General features: G+C 43.4%; 1 protein-coding gene across 4 annotated transcripts in view; it reads right to left on the bottom strand.

Annotated features, from left to right (window-relative positions):
* The window catches only part of Glis3 (GLIS family zinc finger 3), a 424,529-nt gene that overhangs the window by 270,575 nt on the left and 133,045 nt on the right, over positions 1 to 20,909 (bottom strand). For 2 of the 4 annotated variants that reach the window (XM_055614089.1, XM_055614090.1), the window contains exon 2: positions 8,601 to 9,717. In XM_055614089.1, coding sequence (XP_055470064.1) covers positions 8,601 to 9,575 — 975 coding nt within the window. In that variant the 5' untranslated portion in view covers positions 9,576 to 9,717. Of the gene's footprint in view, positions 1 to 8,600; positions 9,718 to 11,359; positions 11,413 to 17,448; positions 17,657 to 20,909 lie in introns of those variants that run through there. The other 2 variants (XM_055614087.1, XM_055614088.1) reach the window with 2 other exon arrangements.

The following is a 20,909-nucleotide window of genomic DNA, read 5'->3' as shown; positions in this document are numbered from 1 at the left end:
ATCCAAAAGGAACCTCAGCAGCAGAGGGAAAAGTCTAAAAGGGGGTAACGAGCTCAGCATAACAAGCGCCAGGCCACAGCTCTGTTTAACAGTCCTTCAGTCTCTTTACAGATTATTACAGGAAATATTTAACTAAAGGAAAGCAAGCTACCCATGCACAGGGTAACGTGTGTGGCCTCTGTCCACAGGTTAATCATTTTACATAATTGATCAAACAGTCCTGGTCTCCTTCGCTAGGCTTGCCCAGATTTTTAATTGTTTACCTTTAAAGTCCACAACAACGAGAGGAAAAAAAGCGTCTGCTTCTTCCCCACTCACGTGGCTCCCTAGCTTCTCACATGGCAAGAAAAAGAAAAATCTGAGTGTCACCATCAGATACACCGTGTGTGCACTCCCACTGGTGTGCGTGAGGAGGCCAGAGGTGGACAGGGAATGTCCTCCTCAGTCCTCTCTTCCTTTCAAGACAGGGTCTCGCTCACCGAACCTGAAGAAGCTCACAGTGAGCTGCAGGGACCCCTCTGTCTCTTCCTCTGGGGTGCCAAGAGGCACACACCACCACACCCAGGATTTTATGTGAGTACTGGGGATCTCAACCTGGCCCCTCAGGTTTGCGTAGAAAGTGCTTTGCCAACTAGGCCATTTCCCCAGCCACTGCACTACAGAATTAAACTGTAAGCCTTGGAGATGACAGAAAACGACTGGGGTCAATGGTCCATTTCACTGAAACAGTGTCGCTTCCTCAATGAAGACAGTGCCTAAGGGGTTTTTATTAACTAGAGTTCCACTTATACTAACTAGGTTTGTAACTGTCCAGATTTTAGTAAGGTCCCCGTTGAACAGCAGAAGTCCTTTGAGTGTCCTGACCGCCTCCCATTTCACTCCTATCTAGTGTCTAGAACGATCTAACATTTTAGGGATTGTATCTTCTGTGAATGGCCACCTTCCCTTCTTCCTAAGACCCAGGCTCTCCTTTCAAGAAGCTGGCCTCCCTGAAGAAGGCAGCCCAGCCTCTCCAAGCAGAGCTGAGTTCTACGGAAACAGTGTCACTCACCATTCTGCGGTTGACGGTACACTCATGGGCCATCCCAAAACTGAATTCCTCATGAAAATATTTCATGCATTGGTCTGCCTTCCAGGGCAAGATGTACTTCATAATTTGCATTCCGTGATCAGGTGAGTAAAAGAATACTCATGGAATCCATATGTTAGAACACATGCTGTATGTGAGCAGAGTTTCTATATGCTGGTTTACACCAATATCTCAACGAAACACAACCAAGACGTCCTGTTTTGGAGCACTGTGGGTAATTCCTCAACACACTGCCCAGTCTCCTCATTTTCCAACTTTTAGATCATTTCTCACATGAATCGTCTTTCAAATACCCTTAAAAGTCTGCTGAAGAATTAGCTATTCTCCCTACTGAAGTGCACGTCTATGGCCCAAGAAAATAAAATGAAAACACTCAGCTATCTAATGAGGGCAGGAAGGCATCTCTCTGCCTTCTCACCCTTTCTGAGACAGTTTCTCTGAGTAGCTCTGGCTGCCCTGGACTCACTCTGTAGAGCAGGCTTGCCTCGAACTCACAGAGATCCTTCTGCCTCTGCCTCCCTGGGTGTTGCACCACAGCCCGGGCTCACCTAAGTTTTTATGGCTACTGACAACTTTTTAGGCTCCATAGTATTTACACAGAGAAATGCCACCTGATTGCCCACAGGTGGGTAAATGTGAAATCAGGCGTGTCCTGCCTTGATTCTGAGATTGCCAGACATACCACCACTGCTGAGGTGTTATAACGCATCCATTGTCTCATGATCATCTAGACTCTTTGACTGAATAATTACTATAAGAACTAGTAACTGTCTAGGAAAAAAAAAAAAAAAACCTCCTTCCAAGTCATTTGGTCTAGAACTTGAAGAAAACATCTCTGAGAGATCAGAGAATCAAACAGACTGCCTTTAAATGTGTTTAAGTGTGTGTGTGTGTGTGTGTGTGTGTGTGTGTGTGTGTGTGTGTGTTCGTTCTGTAACTCTACAGGACCAAATTCTATCTGGAATCAGATGTCAACATGACCACTAACAGAAGAGATAATTAAAAAATATTCCAAAGGTCACTAAAGATCTTTCTAATAAATTGTCAGATTTATTTTCCACGCTGTTACAGTATGAAAGGGCTAAGAAAAAATACATTTGTGAAACTATACATGAAAAAAAAAAAAACTCAAAAGGTTTGACATATACTCCCCTAATCTAATCATTTGTGGAAGGATTTACATAATTCTAATTTTTAAAATGTTATTTCAGGGCATAAAATTAGAGATGAACCACAAAATAAATGTGAACTGAAAGGAACATTAACCATCAAGTAGTTAATGATTTTGTTTAATGAGGATGAATCCTCAAATATTAGCCTCTTAGAAACACTCTCATTTTCTATTATTTTTCATTAATCCTAGAATCACAGAATAAAGAAACATAAACCACAATTTTCTTCAAAACATTTGCTGGAATCTGTTATAAATTTATTTTTAGGGCAAAGTTCAAGAAAGGTTGGTTCCCCAGGTAAAGTGGATTAAATGCTTTCTACAGAGAAATCAACTTAAACCACTACCAAATGGCAGGTTTCCCGTTGTGGAACGTGAGATCTGATTTGACAGACGCCGTACAGACGGTGGTCAATTCCCCATCTGATAGTAACTTCTGTGGTTTTGCTGTTTGGTGTTCTTAGGGATTTGTAGTTCCTGTTGACATACATGTCGACAGTATGTTGAGCATGTGTACACATTGATTAAGTATGTTCCTATCTCTCTCATATCAAAATGACTGGAAAAAATATTTAGATTTGATTTTACTGCTTAAAATCATTGAATTTGCATTTGATACCTGACACACTGGTGCCTTGTGGGCCAGGACTTGGACGTTACAGTCTCTTATGCTCACCAGATGTTTTTCAGCCTCAAGAGACAAAGAGGATATTAATGTTAATTTTATTTATTTAATCATATCAGGCAGATTTTATAAAAAGGAAAATTCAGTATTTTTTTAACATGCCAACTCTTCAGATATATTCATAGCAGCGAAACTGTTTAAGGTTTTGTTTTTTATTTTTTTAATTGCGAGCAGAGTCTGTAGCGAATTTGGAAAGGCTCAACTGTCTTTCCTTTAGAAATGGGAAATACAGAGCCGATTTCTCAGTGTTACTGTTAACTCGGGGAGGGTGACAACGGTATGTCTGTAGCTCAGGGTGAGTCTCAGCCAGACTTCAGCTACCAGCACAGTGACCCTGTGACCTCAGGTGACACTAGCCTGCTAACCTACCGCTGCTACCCTGGGATACTCTCATCCTTCATGCCTGGTCTCTGTATTTTATTCTAAGAAACATGAGTCTACTCTGGTCATTATCCAGTAATAATGGAAATGAGAGTATTCTCAGCACTAAACACACCTCTCAATACTCGAACCCAGGTGACTTGTTAGGCTCTTATCTATCTAGAGCTCATGTTGGAACTCAGAAGCTTGAACAGCCTTGGTTCTCGGGGAGGGCTCCTCATTAGAGCCACCTTTAAAACGATACACAAACCAATCCTATCCCAGACTCTCCAGTGCAGGGCAGGGACTGGGGCTCTGAAAAGCACTCCGGGCGAGTTCAATGTCAAGGAAGCTAGAAACTCTGCTCCGGAGACCCTAAGCAGGGAGCAGCTAAACAATAGCCTAGGAAAAAAATCAATTTTCCTTGGCTTTGTTCTCATCTGAAAAATGGTATGTGTAGAAGGATGTTAGAGTATATACAAATCGATTTCCTACTGTATTAGGATAAAAATACAAAGTTGTAAAACATTCCAAGCAGAGGTAAGAGGATACATTAAGACACCCCTGTGACTCCTGAACCACAAGATGAGGCAGAAATCAAGGTTTTCTCATACTTTCACCCCCTGTCTCAGAAAGACAAGAAGCAAATTCTGCACATACTATTTCTTCATTTATTTCTTTCCCCTCTAGAAAAATCCACTACTCTAAGATTACTGGTTCCCCTGCCCATTGCATTTGCTTAACCACATAATTGGTTATCTGAAAATCCTTTTAATTCTTTTGTGGGTTTCAATGTACATAAACTGGATTCTACCACATTTTACACAGAACACTTCACTAAGCTCTATGAAACTTACCATTTGGGGTGTCTCTCACTCTCTGATGGTATTCCACAGGGATAAACCATAGCCGATTGGTTTACCTTATCTGCAGACATTTGAGCTAACTATACTTTCATATAAATAAAATCACAAATACGGTATGTATCTCACCCCAGGTGCCCATGCTGTCACGTGAAGGAGTCTCTAGGGGAGAGCCTAGGCATGAATCTGTTGGTCATGCACAGTTCCAAACTTACTGTGCATTTCCAAATCGCTCTCCAAAATAGTTATACCAATTTACTTTTTCTAGAAAAATTAACACACACATTCCACACTCCACACTCTTATCAACACTTGGTACTATAAAACTTACACATTACTACCTATATAAAGGATTTGGTGTGTCAAATAATAATTATACCTAAATAATATTTTCCTAAAGTCCCCTCTGGTCATATAATTATGGTAATCACATCAATGCCAAATCTTATCAAAATAACAAAAAAAAAAAAAAAGATTGAGGAGGAGAAAAAGTTTACAACGGATTTACTTTTCTTCAAAAAGTATCTTTCATGGCCAAAGTTGGCCCATGACCCATACATCAGGCCATAAAAGAGGAATGGGGACATGGCCCCAGTTCTGTATTTATTTTCTTGTGCTCATAATCCAATGTTACTTAAAAAGCAAACTGCCCAATATTCAAGCCAAGGCAAATACACTGGATTTTGCCAGGGAAAATGCCTGTGGAGAAATGAGTCAATTCATACAAAATTCAAAACTGTCTTTGGTCAGTGACATTTTCATGAAAATTTGTGGGTGGGTAAAAGTTTTGCAAAATTCTTTCTTGCTATTGGATTAAATTCATCCAGGAAAAATAAGCAAAATGTAAGTGGCAACCCGCATCACCCCTAATTCCCTTCTTAACACTCCCTACCCTCCTAGCACAACTGCTTTCAATTGTGCAGGAAAGGAGGCCAGGTGGTTCTGGTCCTAAACAGGGCCCTGGGCCCCTGCTCCTTGCACAGGATCTTTCTCAGCACATGCACATGTGAATGGCTTCTCACGCCATTCACGGCGACCTTCAAACCCTCCCAAAGAAATATCACTGCACACTGGGCAAATTTTAGCCTAATGGCAGAAAGACCTCTGTAGGGTGAAAGCATTTGACATGTTTTTTTTTGGAAGGACAACTATGGAAGCCTTATTGATATAGTTTAATGATCTTATATACCGTATGACTGGTGTGAGGAGGAGGAGGAGGAGGAAGAAGAGAGAGGGAAAAAGGGAAAGAGACAGAGAGACAGAGAGGCAGACAGAAAGAAACTTTGTGCCTCTTAAGATTTGCTCCACACTGAAAACCAAGAAGCCCATCATCTCAGAAAGACTTAAGAAAACTTGGCAGAGTGACAATGGTCAACAAGAGGAGACTTACCAAGGACAAAGCAAGAAGGTAGAAATAGAATGGTGGACACCTAGGCACCACTTAAGTTAACAGACAGGAGGGAATGGGCATGGGTACTTCAAAATACAACCTTGACACGACTTGGTTTCGAGTCATTTGAGATCTGTCTCTTTGCCTATTTTGCTTCCCAAAATATTGCCACTGTCTTGAACTGTCCACTCCATGCAAGCAGAGCTTTCAGGACAGAGCTGGCTTGTCTTTCCACAGAGGCCATCAGAACACAATCTAGTGACAGGCGGGGCTGTTTGGATAAGAATGGAGCACATCCTTTTCTTCCAATAACAGAACCAAATGATGAATTAGGAATATTCCCCTGATTGTGCCACCAAGAATCCTGCAAGATCTAAATCCCAGGTTCTGGGTTAGTCTGCAGGGTCACAATGAGGAATGAATGATAAAATGCATTCTCGCACGTAGCAAGGAGAACTTGGCATGCAGGGAAGATTCCACAGAAGCCTCTTACTGTAAAGCAGGCCTTAGCCCCGACACACCCTCCTTTTACCATGACTTCCAGAAGTTCTTTGTGCGGCTTGTAGTCATGGTCACCGAACACACAGGGTCCACCGTTTCTTGGTTCAGTGATCCCAGTAAGTGAAAATGATGACTAAGTCCAGCTACCCCATATAAAGGAGGAGTAAGTCAGACAAACATAAAATAAAAATGGACCCGGCCTTCCCATTTAAACCACTCACCACAAAATCCGAAGAGCACGTCTCCAGATGAGCATGATCATTTTACCCTGCACTGCTGTTGGAAGGTCTGTGTACCTGGATCCTGTGGGTGTGTAAAGACTCACAAAGGGCAGGGGGATGCACCATGCAAGTGTTCATCCCCGCTGAGCACAATGCCTCCTTGTCCATGGACCACAATTTGAGACATCCACCAAACCTCTACAGGACTACCTACCGCCAGCCTTCTGCAGGCCCACACAGACTGAGCACATGACACGAAGCCACATAAACAGTCTTCAGAAGATACAAGGTTCATTATGTGTAAGTTCGCAGAAAATGGCTGTCTTCCTGTTAAAAACGTACACTCCCAACAGTGCAATCATAGCTTCAGCTCCTCCTAAGAACGCTGCTTTGTCTGAATGCATTCGCACCCTAGCATGCAATCCTGGGTTTGCTATGCTATTGGATTAGTAGTGCCTGGTTCTGCAAAGGTTCCACCCGTTAATGAGGGAAGGGCAGATTAGGAGAGCAGAGGCACCTCATCTGCCCATCCTGAACAGCGCGATGAACAGCGGTGCTCACCTCTACAGCTATTTTTAATATTCGTCATGCTCTCTAGCAGAAGTCAATTCTGTAGAGTTAAATGCCTTTGAAAACTCTGGGACCAGAGGTGAAAACAGGGAAATCCTTTTGCATTAAAATTAATTTTGTAATGCCAAAAAAAACATTTTTATATAATTCTAACTTTAACATTTATTTCAGTAAAGTCAAATCCAGTAAACCATTTTCAGCCGGGGTTAGTCAGAATGAAAAGGTTGGGCTGTTTTCCTTCAGAAAACTGGATGTCTTTCCTGCTTGCAACAGGCTCCTGTGTTCCAAGCAGAGTAGGTAGAATTGCCTTCAATCGCTTGTCGCATTCTGTCATTTTAAACACAGAACCCTACCGACAGAGTGAGGCTGGGCCCCCTGGAATGTAATTATTCTTTTCACTCAGAGAACTGGGTACTCTCACGAGGCATCGGCTTCAGGTTTTCCTTCAGAAAAATCACAACACGGGGCATAACGTAATGACAAGAAATGCAATTCCATTCCACCAGAAAGCCTTAAAAATACCTAATGCCTGGTGAAAAGTGCTTCTAAATCCTGCAACCCAGCTCTAGCCTGTACGTTGTGCTTTTGGCATGAATCAGAACCTGGCCAGTCTACAGGCAAACACAGTCCTGACGCTTTGTATCATCACCTACTGCAGGAAGAGATGGTGCTGGTTGGGAGACCACAGTTCAAACCCGCTCCCTTTCAAACTGGTTTATAGTCTCTACCTACTGATCTCCAGAACTCTTGATACTAACGGAACACAGAATTCTCAATTCCAACTCTGACGAATTACGCCTGTCCATCTAGACTAATACAAAACATATGCCCCTTCCCCCCCCCCCCCAAGAATTCAGTGAGCCGTCTCAGACTGAGCAAGGCTATCTCTGTGAACCCATGGGTGAAGTCCTGCTTATGAGCCCTGAGGGTTTCTGCGAGGTGTGAAACTGTTGTGAAAGCATGCAAGAATCATATTATTCAAAAGCAGTCGATTTTGCCAAGAAACAGAATCAGAGTTCCAGGATCAGTGTTGGGGAAGAGGAAGGCAGGAGAGCCATTAGACCCATGCGCTTCAATACCAAAGGCCCAGACTTCTCAGCTCAGGCCTTACACTTTTCCACAAAACCCTCTTTCCTCAAAATTATGGGAGATCCCATGAGGCTCTGCTCCTATGGTGTTCCCTTAGTTCTCCCCTGATGACTGTAAATCATTAAAGAGCTTCACGACCCTGGAAGGCACAAAGTGCTGGCATGCATTAGTCAAGTCCCTACATGGAGAAAACCTTTCTTAAATGTCAAAATCATTCCTCCCCGACACCTAAATTTTTGGAGGTTAAAAAAAAAAAAAGCCTGAATATCTACTTTGGAAAAGAGCAAAAGCTTGCTTGTGGCACAGTGCGTGGTCCCCTACTTTTGGACATCCACGTACTCTGTGTCCCTCCCATATTTCCTCAGACTACGGTAAGGCGGACTGGCCTCCACCACCTCGGTGGCAGGGGGCTTGAGCTAGAACGGTGAGAGAAACCAGCAGCCAACAGTTGTTAAAGAAACCTTCCCCTTGTGCCTGCTGGCTGACGTGGCGAGCCACCTAACCGGTACCTTCCCCCCCATCACACATCCACATTCCACACAAACAGAGACTGTTAGCCAACTCCTTGGTCATGCTTGATAAAAGGCGTGTGTGAAATGCGTGGAAAGCAAGCTGGGCCTTAAAGAAAGGTGGCCCAGGACTCAGGAAACTCCAACTCACCGTACACTTGTTGGGCTTCTCCCCGGAGTGGACCCTCATGTGGATCAGCAGTTTATAGCGGGCGTTGAAGGGCTTGTACCTTCTAGGGCAGCCGGTCCAGAAGCAGGTGAAGTCTTCCCCCTTGCGTTGGTCGATGTGGACCTTCTCGATGTGCCTCACCAGCTCCTCCTGCTGGTCGTACAGGGCACTGCAGTCTATCCAACGACAGCAGTGCTTTCCCCCGGAGTCCTCCATCTCCCCGTCCTCATCCAGGCCAGCCTGGGCCAGGGCCAGCGATTGGGTGTGAGGCAGGAGCTCTGGGTGATGAAGGTGCGGGTGGGCATGGTATGGGGGTGGAGGGCCCTGAGGCGGGGGAAGAGGAGGGAGAGGCGGCGCGGAGGGTAGGTCCAAGGCACTGCCCGGGAACTCCTCCAGACGCTCCGTTTTGAGCACGTTGGCTGTCTGGCCCTCCGGCCCCGGTAGACCAGGCTGCAACACCATGTTGTTTACGGGTCCAGGCTGCAGGCCACCATGTTCCAGCTGCTGCATGCGTTCGTACTCCAGTGTACCGTCTTCGCCATAGCCCGGCAGCGTATGTCCTCCGCTGGCCACCAGCGCACCCTTCTGCCCGCTGGGCGCTACACACGACTGGGGGATGCAGCTGCCGCGAACACCCAGGAAATGCCCATAGACCTCTGACTGTGGCGACATACTGGCTGGGGAGGCTCTTGACCCATTGATGTAGGCAACCAAGGATGTGGGCGAAGTGCGGATGATAGTATTGAAGTCAATCCCGATGCCATCAGACAGTGGGGACAAGGACAGCGCTCGCTTCTTGGAGCGGGTGGAGTGGGACCTGGTTGCTGAGTGCCGAGGGCTAGGATAAGGAGAGTGGCTGTTTTCCATGCCAAAAAGGTAGGGCGGCAACGAGTTCGAGACGCTGTTGCCAGGCACTGGTGTGCCCGGAGGCAAGCTAAGGAGGTCCCCTAGGTCCATGCCATTCTGAGAGCTGTGGCTGGGTGCAAGTGAAGGGAAAGCCCTGTAGCTCTGAGACCACTCCTGCTTCACGCTTAGCGCTGATTGGCTCTCTGTCAGACTCAGCGTCGTCGAGACCAGAGACTCTTGCAAAATAACGGACCTGGAGCAGCAGCCAGAGAAAAGGGAGAAGAAAAACATTTCAGTGGGACGTGGATTGCTTTAGAGCTAAGAGTTTTATACATCGCACCGACAGTCCCTTAAGTATTTCCCCTAATTGCATTCCCCACCAAGCACAAGTTCTTGGACTATGATAAAATCCAAGGCTTTTAGTTCCAGGTAAATAGTATTTTACCAAGACAAACAATAAAAGCTAGGGCTTACTAGACTAATAAAAGAACTATTGTTATAAACAGTTCTTCTATTTAATGAGAATAAACAGTCCTCACTGTATTTCAAAATATCCTTTTGTTATACAAAAGGGGGAAATTGGGGCCTAGGAAAAAGTTAATAGATGTTTGTCATGGTAAACCAAATGAGTGTTTGTTAAGCACCTACTGGGTGCCCCATGCTGTAGTAGGTTTGCAGGCCACATAGTTCTGAAAAAAACTAGCCTTCAATTCAATTCTGCTTGGGAAGGTAACATACAAAACCATGTTTTTTTTAAGTAAATCTTCGAAGATAAATATTGTGCTAGAAACTTAGTAATAATTTTGCAATTCGGTTTCACTGATCTTATCCAAATCAGAAATTTTGAAAGAGCAGCTTAGAGTGTAAATACTCATACATCTCCAAAGGCCTTAGATAATTTATGCAAATGTAAAATACGTGGACGCAAAGCACAACCTAACATACCAGAGGCAGAGTTCACTCTTTATTACACACACACACACACACACACACACACACACACACAGTCCTTAAAAGAACAGAATTTTTACACATAAAGGAGTAAAACACTGACATGCTGCATTTGGAATCAGGCATCAGGCCGAGCAGGATTTAACCATGTTTGTTAGATGGGGTTCCCATGAGCTCTTGTCCTTGAATCCAAGCAGCTCTAGGCCGAGAACAGGCCATTCACTTACAGTGGTTCATTTTCACAATTCCTTCCCTGTCCTTACTCTTCAAAAAAAAAAAAACAAAAAAAAAAAAAAAAAAAAACCCTGAATTTGTCACAATCCATTGTTTGCATATCAAAGTGGTTCATAATGGTAACTCTAGCCCCTTGAAAATTCATTTTGTTTTCCAAGGACATCATAATTGCCTTTAAAACCAATAAAAATGAAAAGCTATGTCCCTGGGACAGAGCATTCATATCCCCAAAAAGGGTGAACGCACAGACACAGAGAAAAGGTACCAGATCCCAACTCAGACACCTCAGGCAGCTGAGAAGCTTGGCTTACTGGTAGGTGTTTACAACTGGCTTTCTAGAGACTTTTATTTAAATAAATTAATCACCAAAGCTTGTTATATAAAATGTGTGACTTTCCCGCGTGAACACGTTTACTGTCTCCAGCTGTTAAATATCAACCTGTTGTAAAGGAAGTGAAGGAAGGGGGAAGCATCATTTCACCTTTCCCCTACTCCACTTCGCAGAACGGAAACCAGGAATACTGTTTCTGCCAAGCCTGGGATACGTGAAGAAACCATCTCGGCTCTGAAAAGCACAGCGCAAGGTGGTAACACAGCAATCGACCTGAGGCCGGCTGTCGGGTAGGGTAATGTTTACCAATGGCAAACACAGCAGGAACCTATGTCCAGCTACCCTTGACATAGATTGGTTTCTTGCCTCACATCCTTACATTTGGACTAAAGTCCTTCTGCAACTTCCAGAGTGGCCCCTCCACGGTTCGGATTTTAATTCCCCATGGTCACCTCTCGGTTCTTTTCTGAGCACGCTCACAGCACGCAGCTCCTCCTGCAGTGCCCAGCTCAAAGCTCTGGTGACTCGGTGGCAGAAGCCTTCTGACCCTATCCCCAGTGAGAGTCGGGAATTACAGGACCCAGCTGCATCCGTGGAAATGCCACGTGCGAAGCAGAGAGGACTGGCTAGGGCCATCGGAACACGGACAGCGCTCCAGGGCTCAGCAGGTGGCCGTTCTCAGGCGGCAGCCACTTTAGAGCATTGCAGACTTCTAAATGGGAACCAACAGCTGGAGCAGCCCGTTCAATGGCACGCACTCTGCTGATAGAACTGCTCTATTCAGTTCAATAGCAGCATAGAGAAACGTTCACTTTTCCAACAATGAAAGGCGAGTCTTGTTGCCCTTAAATTAGTATAACCGTGGCTCAACTTACAGCACAGCATACCTGGGAGCAGGCACGCTGCTTGACTTCTTCAGCCTCTCAGTTTTCCAAGGCAGTTGGTGACATATTTTTCGGAAAGCGAACTGAATAGTCTACTCAAAAGCAATGGTCTGAACAGAGACCTCTCACTCATGTTCCTCCCTCCCCTGACACCTCAAAGACCTAACAGGAGAAAACTTCCAACAAGAGGCAGTATCTTCCTCCCCTACATCTCTCAGTGATATACTTTAGGAAGCCTAACCATTCAGTCCTGCCCCATGAACTCCATCTTTGTAGGAAGAGTCCTCTCCACAAAACAGCTCTATTGTCTGCACCACACTCTGAAGCACCTGTCTCTTCCTCAGCAAATTCCAAGGCCCCTCAACTGAAAGGATGACTTTTCTCTCCCCCAGTACCTACCAGAATGTTAAATACAGACTAAGTAACTCAAACACTAGTTGATTAAGAAAAGCGTGTAAGGAAGAGCTAGGCCTGATGATGTAAACCTGGGAAGATCATAACCTCAAGGAAAACCTAGACTAGACAAAAGATGCTATCTCAAAGAACAAATAACTAAAATAAAAAATGATCATGACAGCTGAAGAACCACTCTTTGCAAAGCTTACAGAGCTATATATATATTGAATAAACAGTATGAGACAAATTAACTAAACCCTTAACAATATTTTTATAAAAAGAAAGTAACTAAAAATCAGTGAGTTTCCTACTGTGACAGCAAAAAAGAGGTGTAAGGTCCTTAGCAAACTACAAATGTGGGTAAGTGACTAGCAGAGACCTGGCTGGTTCACATTTCCTCACAGTGCATCCTGTATGTGGTCCACAATTCTCTGCTTGATTGAAAGACTTAAAAACCACACAAGCTAGGACTGCATCACAAATTGTCTGTTTTTCTGCAACAGTATGCTGAACAAGTGTGAAGGCTGCCAAGGAGTCTAGCCTGTAACCCCTGCTGCTATGCACACCAGGCCTGTGGAAAAGAAAGTGACAAAGAACTCAGAAGGCTGTGTCACCACACTGAGAGCAATCTCCATTTCCATATGCTCATCTGATCCTAACGACATTATTTCTGGTGACTGGTTTATTTGTAACTGTATGTGAAAGGCAAAGACGATAAATCTCAAACCAAATAAAAGCAAAGCAAAAAACTCAGAAAACCATCAGGAAAAATATGTTCTCACAAAGCCCAAAGAGCTATGATGACCAAGTCGAGCTGTTTTGTTCTAAAACTTAAAAGAAGCTCTAACTTAAAGGTCCTATGGAATCCCTTGGGCTGATGCTCGAGGAAAAACAAGTGTACATATTCAAAGTGTGTATATAACTGAATCTGTGTAAGTATAATATATGTGACACATGTGTTATAAACCCACAGGTCCTAGGAAAGAAGATATGCCATACTGTATCTGGAAATTTTCATCCATGCACCGCAGTAAATCTTCCAAAAAAAGTTATTATGGCTCATACACAGCACAGGTTTATAAGGTATTAGTCTGCACAGGGAGCCTAGAGTCCATTCTCAGTCCTCTTCTTGGCCTTCTCTGAGCTTTCCGGACATACAATGAACAAAGAAGGCATCTTCCACCACCAATATCCAGCCTAGACTACGAAAAGACAAATGCAGAGTATGTCGGCCTACACCGACATCTCTAGATGATGGCTGACCTTTGTAATACTGCCAAACTGACCCTGGGCAAATCAATCAGGCTTTCCGTGTTTGGGGTCCACCATACTTCCGTAGGGATGGCGCTTGCTAGGACTCTAGGTATCCAATCGTTAAGTTCAAATTCACCATGCACGTGGACACTAGGCTTTCCCAGTATCCACAATGATCACAGGAGCATCCTGTCTCCTTTATCCATTAGCTCCGCCAGGCTGACATATTTAACCCCTGTGTGAAGCAGCTGTTGTGTCATCCTTCCAGGCTTGTCATTTAGGGGACACGCCTTTACAGCAGGGTGTGAGGAACACCTAACTTGACAACAGGCTCCTGACTCTTCAACGGAATATGGTGATTGCTTAGCACTGTGGTGTGCTAAAGAGAAATGAGCGGGAAGTCAATTACACCAAATACACAGGCCGGGGCAAGATTCCCACCATCGGATTAAAGAGAACACAAGCTATAGGAGGAGCAGGTTCTTAAAGGAGCACGCCAGAAGAAAAACACATTCAAATCAAGGAGGAAGGGAGGGAGGGAGGAGGGAAGGGAGAGAAGGAAGAAAGAAAGAAAGAAAGAAAAGAAAGATGACAAACCTCAGAAAAACTGTTCAATATTATCAATGATGCAAAGTATCAATTAAGATAATTACACAATTATTACATATAAATCTCAGTGCACGCTACTGTCTGAGACCACCACATAGGCTTGTCTTTTCCCCAGTACAACCTGAAACTGCCTATTAACAGCAAAGCTACTATTAATAGCTGTCCATTTAAACCAGCAAACCGTTAATTCCTAAGAATTTATTCCAATCACCAGAGACATGAAGTAAAAAAATTCTGCAGGTTAACCAAACAAAATATTATCTGTAATACTAAAGTAAGAGACAGAGCCACAATGCAAGCGATCAAGGAAAAGAAAGACATGCAATAGTCCTACCCTGTGGTGACGCCTATGAACCACAACAATGATCACCATGGTAAGAGAACCCTAAAGGTACAATAGCGGCACCCACATCTTCGTGGTAACCAACAGCTACCTACTCAGACCGAAGTCCTATTCAACAGGAGGGAAACCGCAGCTGGTACTATAAACCTAGCCAAGAATTTGTGCCTAGTCACTTTCCCTAACTGCTTTATACACATGCATCCTCATACTCACAGATATATGCAACTTTCATTCCTCAACAAAGAAACTACACATCACAGCATATGGAGGCCATTAGAAAACACCACACCTAGTCAAAATGCAAAAGCAATCTACAACAGGATTGTCCATCTATAAGACAACCATGACACCCTCAAGGAAGAGGAAAGGAAAGGTTGTGATAGCCAACAGACCAGGAATGTTGTGTCTTCTGGAAATGACAGGGAAGCTACACCTGTGATAACTCAACAATACAGCTTCCTAATCAAGGTACAGTAGAGGCAGGCCAAGATGGATGGAGAAAGTTTCCCAGGGCCACCACCCCAGATGAAGAGCTACAAGCAATTAAAAGACTGCTCAGAAAGAGAGAATTAGTCTCGTCTGAGGATGAACCCCCTAAGAGGTTAGTCAATGCCATGAGGTCAGAATACTCACAAATGCAACACCAACGGGCCTCAGCAGGTTGCACTTACATTCATTTGCTTACATGTATGTAGCAATAATACTTAAAGAAGAAACCATAAATTTGAAAAAGAGGGGTTGGAGGAAGACAAGAAGGAAAAGAAGGACACATTCTAACTTTTAAAGATCATAAAAACGGAAGAACTACATGCCTAGTCATAAAGAACTGGTATATTTTATTTTCCATACTTTCTTGGTAAAATGACATTCAGGGTGGAAGGAAACCATGACATAAGGCTAAAGAAGATGCCTTCAAAAACAGCTTAAGATATATATACATAAATATGTGTATGTTTCATATGTACTTTATATATATGTGAAAAAGGTCATAAAACTGTGTCTACTATAAGGTCAACTTGATGGCCATGAAAGCCAGTGCCCAGAGAACATTTGTTCACAGATTCCTGAAGGGTGTTTTTCAGGCTTCACTCGTGATAATCTCAAAGTGACAGGGCTCAGGATGAGCACACTTAACGCCTGATGATTTTCTATAGTTTCCCCATTGTCTACAGTGCATTTCAATTGCACAACTGTGGAGGGGGAAAAAATCAACTCCGCAGCCTTTCAAAGGGCAAGCATCTCTCAAGACTGAATGCTTCGTGGTGACTCCAGTCCCAGCTACCTGCAGAAGGACCCTGATGTACAAAACGCTCAGCTGGTTTGCTCACTGTCTTCTCTTTAGCGCTAGATGGTACAGTGTCTTTGGGTTGCACTGTTGCCTCTTAAGCTTTTGCTCACCTGATGAAGCACACAACAAATGTAATGATCACATAAAATAATGCAACCTTTCCAAACTGCTATAAGTGGGTTCCATCCTTCACCGCGCCATTTCTCAACTCCTGTTTCTATGCCAATCCTGGGGGGAAAAATATTCCCAGAAGAGGGCTCACAGAATAGTCAAAACACTTGTCAGAACATCGTCAAGATGTTGTCTTTTAAGGATATAATCTTATGCTAAGGAATGACATATGCCAGGAAATACTGAGATAATGACCCTTCTGGCTGCACCCTGAAAGGGACTGCACAGGGCACCTGGCTTCAGCGGGCTAAGCCGTCACTTTCTCCATTAATTATGACTGCCTTCCAGGCATGGGCTGGACTTGCTGCAGACAGGAAGCTGAAGGTTTCCAGTGACACCCACCAATGAGCACAGTTAATTTTACATGCAGCGCTCAGCAAGGCTGAGGAGTCCCTTGAGGCATAATCATCAATGGGAGAGTGACAGCAGCTTGCCATCACTGAAACCTCAGGGAGAAAGCAAGCTTTCACCTCATAAAAAAAAAAAAAATGGCTTAAATAAATGATTCGGGAGCCATGATTTCAGAGTCTCAACTGAAAGCTGGAAGGAGGTCCAGATAAGAACAGAAGAGATTAGCAGAAGGAAGGAGAAAAGGAGAAATGGGGTCGGTCTTGGGGCCACAAGGCACCTTAGCTGGTTACAGCCTAGGAAGGATGCAAAGTCAACGCCTTTGCAAGATCCATCACCTCAGAACTGGTCCTTGCAGGCAAAAAGTCTGCATCACGTTCTTCCAAGACAGTAACTTCTAAGAGATAAGATGATAAACTTCAAAAGAAATTGAGCTTAAATGCTATACTGCAGTTCACTTTTATTCAACACCCCTCCACACACACAAACACAAATATACCAGCTCTGAAAAAGATAAAATTTTGTCCGGAGGTTTCTTTTCTGTTTAACTCTTCTGAATGGAAAAGACAGAGGGTATAACCACTTACTCTGCCGCCCATCAAATATTTAACCAAAGGCTTATGTAACAATGAAAAACAAGTCTTCCCAAACAAAACAGAAGTCATGATTTTTATCTTCATTCTCCCTACTATTTCCCTAAACTGTGTCATTATGCACACAGTTGGCACTTAATACATGCTTGAGTAGATGAGTGGACAGGTGGGTCGACAGATTGACAGCCTATAAACCAGCCCTGAGACTGTGCAATACACACCTGGAAAACTGGCAGATGAGCACAGTTGGCCACCATTTGACTTGCTTTGCAAGGAAGTGACAAATTTACAAACCAGGCTTCAGTTCCTGAGGCCCTCCCAAATAAATATGATCAGATAGCAGCTACTAAACCACTCCTCCTCACTGACAGGTTAAGAATAAAAGCACATACTCACTTTTCAGACACATTTTCCTACAAACCTAAAACTGAAAGAGCTGCTCCAGTGTGAGTGAGTGAGTGAGTGAGTGAGCGAGCGAGCGAGCAAGTGAGTATGTTCATGCTCAGGAAGAGAGGGGACAACACTCGTAGGGTATGATTATACCATAAGGAAAGGGGGTAGAAAAAAAACGTAAGTTGAGACCTGGTATCTGAAGGAGGTCTATTCAGGTTGGCTGCGTTCACTGCCCTCGGTAAGCTAGGACTGATCTGCTTGCATGCTGTGGAGACCTGGCTTGCTGGAGGTGAAATGGGTCCCAGTCGCTGAACCATCATGGGACTGCTGGTGACCACTAGATTGTTGCAGCTGCCTTTTCCAATGGACTTGCACTGAGGCCCAAAGCCAAGAGCCCCTAAAAACAAATGAATCAGGTTAGCTTTCACGTCCCTTACATCAGCAATCAGTACATACACACGTGCACATTTGTATCGGGGCTCATTTGTAGAGACAGTCCTTGGCCCTTTTTTTATTCTTATTATATTTTTGGACACGGGGTGCCATGTAGCCTAGGCTGCCCTCCAACTTACTACTATGTAGCCAAAGCCGGCCTTGAGCGCCTGCTCTTCCTGCCTCTGCCTCCCAAGTGCTGGTGTTACCAGAGTATCTCTTTAATGTTGATTATACCAAAGAGCAAATGCTTCCAGTCCAAAAGCTGTAATGTTACAGCAAAAAGCTTTTTATAATCACGAACGTGGTTAAATTTCATTGTGTAGAAACAAGAATCACCTGCTGAAAATTATATTGAAAGTCATCCTTCATAATATACTTAACTAAAGAGTGAGAGCAATTTAGTGGATGGAATTATCTTTATCAACCCAGTTCTTCCTGGAGTAGCTAATACTTTGAGTCACACAGCAAGTAAAGTCAATACTGCTGGGGAAGGACTGGCATTTCCCTGATGTCTTTCACTGCAGATCTGTATATCCTGAAACCCTCTTTAAAGGGGAAATAGAATCAGGCTACATCCCTTCAACCTCTAGTTTCCCCCCTTCATCCCACCACAGTGTTTTAAATTCAAGATAGGAAATCCCTAAAACATTCACTTGGAAAGGCAACTGAATTTAACATTTTTTTTCTGTTTTCATTATTTGTAATATTCTGTTGTGGAAAAAAATTGGTACAGACCCAAAGGAGAAAAAAGAAAAGAAAAGAAAAAAAACAAAAACAAAAAAACCCACAAGAATCTGTGTCATTAAAGAAAACCAAAATCAAAGAAGAAATGGCTAACACTGCCATGACACATTTATGAAGAATAATAGTAAAAGCTTAGTAATTCTAGGCATTCCTTTCACATGGACGTACTTTTTCAAACATGTCTGCCAACTACCTGTTCAAGTCTCAAAAGCTGATATTCTATTCCCACTTCCAAAAAATAAATTTGTTACTAGATTCTGACTTTGTCAAACTCTACCTGGGACCAAAGTAAGTAGAATTTGTCATTGTAACTCTCTTTAGCCCTAGAAAGCAAAGTTTCCCATTCTGTTTTCTTCCCCAAATTAAACCAAACAGCCAAGAGCTCTGTTACTTGACATCAGTTTGATTCTATTTTCTTCTAAGAGCCCTAGAGACAAAGCACACCTGGGGGCTATTGAAATATCGCAGTAAGTGAAGCCACACCTCAACCAAGTTGGTGGGGTCACAGCCCTGCCACTTGACAGGGCTGGTTGACCTGATTCACTCCAGGCCTGTGCACAGGAGCACATGACCTGCAGAAGGCCAAACAGGGAATTCACATCTGCTGAAACCCAGGCTCCTCGGTGTATTTTCACAGCATCCGCATGCTTTAGTCTGGGCTCCAGGTGCTCTCTTGAAGATTTTCCAAGATCGCTGGCTCCTAAAGAAATTTCTCAGCTCTCCTTTTCAGGTGTACAAGTTCACCTATCTCTTCCCCCTGAAGAAGATTTCTGACCCATTTTCTTGTGTCTTCCAAGACCAGTTGGAGATACTCCATTTTTTCTGACTCATGTGACACTGGACCCTCAAGGGCTTTGTCTTCAACCAAGAGTGGTGGGTATGGTCTTTAAGCAATAATCATAAACTAAGTTATCTCTGAAAATTCTTATCCATGTATATTTGCATATACTCTTGGAATTTGCATGTAACCTTGGAAAAGGCAATATAATGATACATAGTCTAACCCAGGATATAATAACCCGAGTCGTCTCCTCAGCTTCCATGGCTACTATATGTTTTATTAAAAGTAACATCAGATGTCAAGCATTCAGTCAAATAAAATACCATATACTCATATAATGAATTGTCACTTTATCTCTGTTTTAACCTCAGTAAAACTATTAACATCTATCTCCCTCTAAAACAAAGAAAGACATTAGTCACTCTATCAGTAATCGAATACACAAAAAACACAGCTCAGTAACAAAGTATATTTTGTCAAGTCTAAAATCCTGTGTGTAAATACATACATATTACACACACACACACACACACACACACACACACACACACACACACACTTCAGGGAATGAATCTATAACATGCCCACTATCCTCTCATTTTTTGCGTCTATTGTTTTTAAAGAACACAGGCCTCATTGACTGTATCTCTGCTTCCTTAGAACCCAGCCTATTATAAAGCCATGAAGGCATGAAAATTAAAAGTGGTTACAATTAATATTAAATATTATCCAACTATTTTTATGGAAATCCTGACTATCTTTTGTGAAACACAGGACTATTTTAAATAAAAATCAAACTGAGTAAATCCTTTAATGCTTCTTCAAGCCAAGCTGAATTGAAGGTGAAGCTGATGGGAGAAACATCTGTCCTCCTGGGCCACAACACTGCACTGAACATGTCTTTCTCTTAGAACCCCGGCCTAGACTCTGACATCCACACTGTTTTCTGGTTCTGCAACAGACACCCCAATCCTTCTCTGCCCAGCACCCCCTGCACTGTGCACTACACCAACCCTACTCCAAACACATGAAACTTCCTCTAACCACACAGACATGACCACTGTGGTACCCAACCGTGCATTTCTCAGAAACGTGAAACATCTGTATAAAGCTAAGAGAATGTTCTAGAAAATGACATCACCTATACCTCACAAAGAGAAGTGAAGAATAGTTGTACCACGAACCACTAACAAAGCATTTTAATCTTCCCCCGCCCCCCAGAATAGCCGACATAATCATCACCTCTGAGCTCCTTGGAGTAGGAGTGTGGACGGACTCCCTTGGAAGCCTGCCTGGGGTCAAGACTCGTTGTGTGACCTGGGCGACTTTGTTAATATTTGTAGTCAGTATTTTTATCAGACATCAATGCTGCCTCATAAGGTGGCTTTGCGCCTAACACTAACAATACATACACAGTTGGCACCAAGGATGCCAGCAGCTATTGTCGACAATGTTATTGTTCCTCACCTGTCCTTGCTTTTCTGTCCCACTTTATTAAAGAGGAAAAGTTCTTCACACTTCCGTGTGCAGAACAAGATAGTAAATGATGTTTAATTCTCTGCCCATTTCCAATGTTCTTTCTGTTTTGAGCCTAGAGCCAAAATATTTTTTTAAACCAGGTGTCATCACAGATAGAAGTTTGCAACTGGCCAAGTTTGAATGTTCCCTGGCTTGTTGTTCCATTAAAAAC

The sequence above is a fragment of the Psammomys obesus genome, unplaced genomic scaffold (genome assembly GCF_907164565.1).
Source record: "Psammomys obesus unplaced genomic scaffold, mPsaObe1.curated_primary_1811, whole genome shotgun sequence".
In the NCBI taxonomy this organism is placed as follows: domain Eukaryota; kingdom Metazoa; phylum Chordata; class Mammalia; order Rodentia; family Muridae; genus Psammomys; species Psammomys obesus.
The sequence above is the reverse complement of the archived record's forward strand: the minus strand, read 5'-3'. Positions and strand labels throughout refer to the sequence as shown.